Here is a 6,104-nt window from a genome sequence, read left to right as displayed (position 1 = left end):
CAAAGGCGCTGGAGCCGACCAATGGCTCGTTTCCATCCCCTGCGCCGTCCGCTGCGCAAGCGCAGCGACGGTTCTCGCGCGGCCATTGACTCGGGCTAGGGGTGGGTCCGGAACCTGCGTGCGGCGGAACCTTTTCCTCTGCGCTCCAGGTTGCGTGGGGCGCATCTCCGTGACGCGTTTCCGGGCGCCATACTTCCGGGGCATGCGGCGCGGCGAGCTGAGTTTTAAACAGCCATGGCCCTGCGGGTCTGGCGTCAGCGGACTCTGAAGCGGTGTCTGGACGAGGTTGGTGAGAACACAGGCCGGCCGGAGGGCTTCCTCACGTAAGTGCCCGGAGCCCGAGCTCGGGATCGGGCCCCGGCCTCCGGCGGGCGCGGGCTGCAGGCCCCTGTCAGTGTCTGGGGATAGAGGGAAGCTAACGGGAGGCGTACTGGTAGATCGCTTTTCCCCAAATTTCAGATCGTTTCCGCCCCCTTAGCCTGTCAGAATTTCAGTCGTGTGCAGATTCACAGATACTAAGTTCACACTTTTGTGTATTAAGGTGGCTTATCAGCAAGATGGTCCAGATTCTTGCGGACCAGAATCTATACTAAAAATTGACGTTTCCTGCACATTTGATTTTGCACGAGACTGGGGCCTTATTTCCCCCCGTAATTTAAGAGTACCGCGAGGTTACTACCGGACTGACGAATCTCAGAGCGAAGGCAGGGGCTGTGGGGGGTGGAAAGGGATTGACCAAAGACCTTATATATATACATTCACATACATACGTATCCCATGGACACAGACAATAGTACAGGGAAGGTGGGGAGCGCATGCGAGGTGGAGCGGGTCACTGCGGGGTGGGGGTGGGGGGGAAGGTGACATCTGTAATACTTTAAACAATAAAGATAAATTTTTAAAAATGTCTCCTTTAACTTCCTCCCCTGCTCCCTTGCTAGGGTTCAAGATGAATTGGCATCAAGCTTCACTTCCTTGACAAAAGTGCTGTATGACTTTAATAAAGTGCTGGAGCGCGGCAGGATCCCCGGGAGCCCTTTGCAGAAACTGGTGGTCGACCGTTTTGACGACGAGCAGATTTGGCAGCAGCTGGAGCTTCAGAATGAGCCGGTGCTGCGGTACTTTGAGAGCGCCGTCCGTGACACCATCGAGGACGGGGACCTCAGCCTTCTCCCGGAGGAGGAGGAGCAGGAGGGTGGGGAGGATGGCTCGGAGATGGAGGCAATAAAGCAGGAGGGCCTAGGACAGGAGGAGGGGGAGGAGGAGGAGGAGGAAGGGTCAGACCTAAGCGGTGATGATCCCAAAGGGGAGGAGACAACCAGACATCCCGGCCAGTGTGATCTGAGGAGAAGCCCCGTCTTCAGCGATGAGGATTCTGACCTTGACTTTGATATCGACAAGCTGGAACGGCAGAGCAGGGCGCAAAGCCACATGCCCAAGAAGCCCAGGGAGAAGTCCGTGGTGGACGACAAATTCTTCAAGCTCTCTGAGATGGAGAGCTTTTTAGAAACCGTGGAAAAAGAAGAGGAACGAAAAGGGGACGACGACGAGGACGACGACGAGGAGATTGATTTATTTGAAGATCTTGATTCCGACGGAGATGAGGGAGGACTGTTTGGACGTCAGAAACCCAAGGTGACGTGTTGGGAGAGGAGAGAAAGAGGACCTTCTATCTCCTCAAATTGCATTCTGTTCTGTTACTTCGGGAAGAGGTGGAAATACCTCATCCCCAGGGCCTAAGTGAAATACTTAGATCGGCTCAGAGAAATTGACGGGAAAAATTAAACAGGACCCACCATTGCCTTCTCAGAGGCCACTGTAGCTTAATAGCCGTAATCACACCTGTCAGACCTTCAGCACTGTCCCTCAAACATGTGTTTTCACCAGGCACTGCAAATACTAGTGACAGGGAGGCACCTGTGTACTTGATCAGGCAGGGATCTTTTGGAAATGATTGTAGCTAGAAGATGTAGAGACGGGAATATTGTGTAAAGGATTCCTACTTTCAGTTGGCTGTGGTCTAGTAGTTCCTAGGCCAGTTTTCCCTGTGCAGTGTTAACATACACACATACGCACGGCTCAGTGCACGTTCCTGCCCTTGATGCAGAGTGTCTTTGTTTCAGTCGGGTAAAAGTTCCAGAAACCTGAAGTACAAGGATTTCTTCGATCCGGTTGAAAGTGATGAAGACACGGCGGGTGCGCCCGATGAGGAGCTGGGCTCCGGGGAAGAAGAGGGAGAGACTGCTGAGCGGGGAGGAGAGGAGAGCCTCTCGGACACGTGAGTGTGTTCCGTGCCCTTTCCGTGCAGGCGTGGCGGGCGTGGCCAGTCGTGCGTGTGCCCGCAGTGTCATGGGCCTGAGGAGTTGGGTTCTCGGAGGTCACGTCGTCTCCAGGGAGCCAGAGAGTCCACGTGGAAGGGCGTTAGAGTTCACCCAGTAAGGGTCCGTCAGACCTTCAGTGCAAGCAGCTTTGATTTGGTTTTGTGCCAAGAAAGATAAACTGTTGTTATTTGTGTGAGATGACTTTGTGTTATAGATCGATGAGTAAATTTTCCCCTTTTTTTGGTTAATCCTCACCTGAGGTTGTTTTTTCCATGGAGTTTTTCAGAGCGAATGTCAGGGAGGGAGGGAAGGATGGGGGGAGAGAGAACCGTCGATGGGTTGCCTCCCACATGCACCCCGATCCGGACCAGTGATGGAACCTGGAACCCTTGGGTGCAGGAGCCGACGTGCTAACCGCTAGCTAGGGCAGTAATTTATTTTCTTTACGTTGGACACTCTTCGTTCTATTTCACCTAAATAATTCCTTCTGTCATTCCTTAGTCACTGAATGCCTTTCGAAGTTCTGGAGATGTAGTTGCATTAGGCATAATACAGAAGGAAACTTGCATTATGAGAAAACGTGTTTCTTTTTGTTTCCCCAATGAAATGGGGTGTTCTTCCTTTGACACGTGTTTTGGTATCATAGGGATGAAGAGAATGACCTTGAAGAAACCGAAGACAATAAACAACGTAAAGAAACGAAGAGGGTGACCTTCGCCCTGCCAGACGACGAGGAATCTGGAGATGATGAGGAACCTGAAGAGACAAGCGTCTTAGACGCACAGAAAGAGCCTGCTGAAGTCAAGTCCTCCTTTGAAAAGAGACAGGAAAAGGTAACAAATAGGAACTGAAGGGATTGCCGTATGCTTTCATGACTGGAACTTGCAGACTGCTAACTAATCTACTGTGTTTCTTGGTAGAATGCTGACTTGTCCTTTAAAAAACACATCTGGCTCCTCTGTACAGCTCACACTATAGGGAGACGCCCAGCGGGAAGCGGCTAACTTGTAAAAAGGGGGCCGCGGCTCCCAGCTTGTGGCGCCGCTGTCAAACCTGCTGCTTTCCTCTCCCTGCTGTGTTTGTACCCGTGGCATCTCTTTCCTAATTAGCTGGCCTGGGAACCTCTCCTGCTAACTGTAGCTGCTCTTACGCACACGGCCTCCTGCTCTGAGGTGCTGAGCAGGCGGCTCTGTGAGTACCACGGAGACAGCTGTAGTTGGCACCATCTCCAGCACATCTTCCAGAAGTTGATAAAATTGATGCCCAGGTCACCTGACTTCAGAAGATGAAATGCCATTGGAGAGGAACATAGTCAGGCTCCAGCTGTTTGGCCCTGTCACTTTGTTGTCTTTTAGAAGTCGGCGATAACTTGGATTGGGGTGTAGCCCCAGGGTCAGGCTCCAGCAGACACTGATGTTGCCATGGGAACATGACTTCATGTTGGAATGCTCCAATAACGAACGTTGTCGGTGGCTTGTGAATGAGATAGAGGATGTGAATACTAGAGCCCAGAAATTCACCCAGCTGCTTCTGGGGGCATTTAGTGTCCCACAGACTTGGCGTTTCAGTTCAGCGAGGAAAATCGGGAGCGTTTAGTATATTGCAGCTCCCCACCCCACCACAGGCGACAGGAATAGGCCGTCACTACTGTCCGGAGCAATGCATTTCTTTCCCACTTTTAAAAATATCAGTTGCTTTTACTCAATTATACGACCAGTTGTGTTTCCTAAGTGCGTAATAACGCTTCGCCTCTCCCTCTCAGATGAATGAAAAAATCGCATCTTTAGAAAAAGAGCTGCTGGAAAAGAAGCCATGGCAGCTTCAGGGGGAGGTGACGGCACAGAAGCGCCCGGAGAACAGCCTGCTGGAGGAGACCCTGCACTTCGACCACGCCGTCCGCATGGGTACGGCCCGCCTGACCCGGAGCTGGGGGTGGGGCCCGGGAATGCCCGTCCATCCGGTTCCCGGGTGTGAACGCTGCGGCCGAGGCCCAGCCTGTGAGACCCCCTGGCCTGGTTTATCGCTGCCTCATCGCACGTGTCCTGTCGCCTCCAGCGCCGGTGATCACTGAGGAGACCACGCTGCAGCTGGAAGACATCATCAAGCAGCGGATCAGAGACCAGGTCCGTACGATGACAAGCACCTCAGTGAACGGTGACGGGCGTTTTTAGAAATAACGCGCGTATTTGGGGAGTAGGAATGACTGATGCTCTGTTTTTATAGAAGTTTAATGTCGGCAGCTCGTGTAAAGGCCCTAAGTCTGCGCTGAAGGCGTCCTCAGCGTCTGTGGTGTGAGGCGCGGTCCTCACTGGTGCGGGTACGGGTGAGGTGCCGGAGGAGAAAGGGGACCAGGGCCATGGGCAGGGCCCCCTCGCCGTGCTGACCGCTGGGTGGTGGCTGTGGTGACTGACCTCTGACTCGATGTGGTCACACCCGGGACCCGGGGTCTGGCACAGTATCTGATGTGACAGACCAGGGTCTGTTTTTATTCAAACGTTACAAACCTAGCGAAGGGCTTTTGCTGCAGAATTGGTCTTTTGTCCGCTCAGAATACAGCGGGAGTGTCTGCGTGTGTTACGAGAGGGCTTTAGACGTGCGTGTGTGTGTGTGTGTGTGTGTGTGTGAAGTGGCTGAAAGCAGGGGGGGCTGCAGAGTGGGCGCTGCCTGTGGAGGGTCTTTACGTTTGAGTGGCACAAGACAAACCTGAACCTGGGCTGTGAACACACCGTGATGGGGAAACAGGGACTTCCCGTGGGGAACCAGGAGAAGGCGCGTTTAGAACAAGCGAAAAGGGCTCCCGCAGGGGCCACTCTGCTTCCGTAGACTTACTCTCTGCGGGGTGAGCAGTCGTTTCCGGGGTGGGAGCTGCTTCCTCTGGGGTGGTAGGAGGCGGGACGGGGCAGGTCCACGAGCCAGCCTGGGAGGAGAGGAGACGTTGTGAGTGTGTGCCCTCCCCCTCCCATCCCAGGCGTGGGATGACGTCGTCCGGAAGGAGAAGCCCAAGGAGGACGCGTTCGAGTATAAGAAGCGGCTCACGCTGGACCACGAGAAGAGCAAGCTGAGCCTCGCGGAAATATACGAGCAGGAGTACATCAAGCTCAGCCAGGTGAGGCGCCACGAGGGCACGGCTGTTGCTGGAAGGAGAGACTGGGAGAACCAGTTCTGTGCCGGCCCAAATTCATCACACAGACCGAGCTCTCCGTCCCCGGTCTCGGTGGGAGGCTCCCAGCAAGCCGGAGGGTGGGTTATAGCGTTCCCACCGGGCGGAGGGCGAGGTGGTCTTGCAGTTAACAGTGGTCACCTGATACCCCACAGCTAGGTATTAACTTTTCCAGCTACATCACAGTAGTGCTACAATTACCAAATATAGATTTTATTGATTTTAGAGAGGAAGCGAGGGAGACATAGAAACATCAGTGATGAGAGAGAATCACTGATCGGCCGCCTCCTGCACGCCCCCCACTGGGGACTGAACCTGCAACCCCGGCATGTGCCCTGATGGGGAATCGAACCGCGACCTCCTGGTTCCATAGGTTGATACTCAACCACTGAGCCACATGGCCGGGCAGTGCTACAGTTTTTAAATCATTTCTCATTCATCCTTTAGAAGCTGCTGGTGTGTTTTATAAGATTATCGATGAATCCATTCATACTTTTAGGTCTGATGGGTATTTTTGGTTTTTCTTTTTACTTAGATTCTTTAAAAAATATTCCTTAAGTAGGACAAAGTCGTATTTCCAATATAATAATTGTCAATTATTCCTTTACATTTGGTCTGATAGG

The 6,104-nt window shown here is 53.1% G+C and overlaps 1 protein-coding gene across 1 annotated transcript in view; it reads left to right on the top strand.

Moving 5' to 3' along the window:
• Window positions 1-11: 11 nt before the first annotated feature.
• The window catches only part of MPHOSPH10 (M-phase phosphoprotein 10), a 7,445-nt gene continuing 1,352 nt past the window's right edge, over window positions 12-6,104 (top strand). Inside the window, exons 1-7 of the mRNA XM_015569102.1 lie at window positions 12-323; window positions 942-1,635; window positions 2,124-2,278; window positions 2,968-3,154; window positions 4,084-4,225; window positions 4,377-4,444; window positions 5,290-5,427. Of these exons, the coding sequence (XP_015424588.1) occupies window positions 235-323; window positions 942-1,635; window positions 2,124-2,278; window positions 2,968-3,154; window positions 4,084-4,225; window positions 4,377-4,444; window positions 5,290-5,427 (1,473 nt within the window). The 5' untranslated portion in view covers window positions 12-234. The remainder of the gene's footprint in view (window positions 324-941; window positions 1,636-2,123; window positions 2,279-2,967; window positions 3,155-4,083; window positions 4,226-4,376; window positions 4,445-5,289; window positions 5,428-6,104) is intronic.

The sequence above is a fragment of the Myotis davidii genome, unplaced genomic scaffold (genome assembly GCF_000327345.1).
Source record: "Myotis davidii unplaced genomic scaffold, ASM32734v1 scaffold164, whole genome shotgun sequence".
Classification (NCBI taxonomy): Eukaryota; Metazoa; Chordata; class Mammalia; order Chiroptera; family Vespertilionidae; genus Myotis; species Myotis davidii.
The sequence above is the reverse complement of the archived record's forward strand: the minus strand, read 5'-3'. Positions and strand labels throughout refer to the sequence as shown.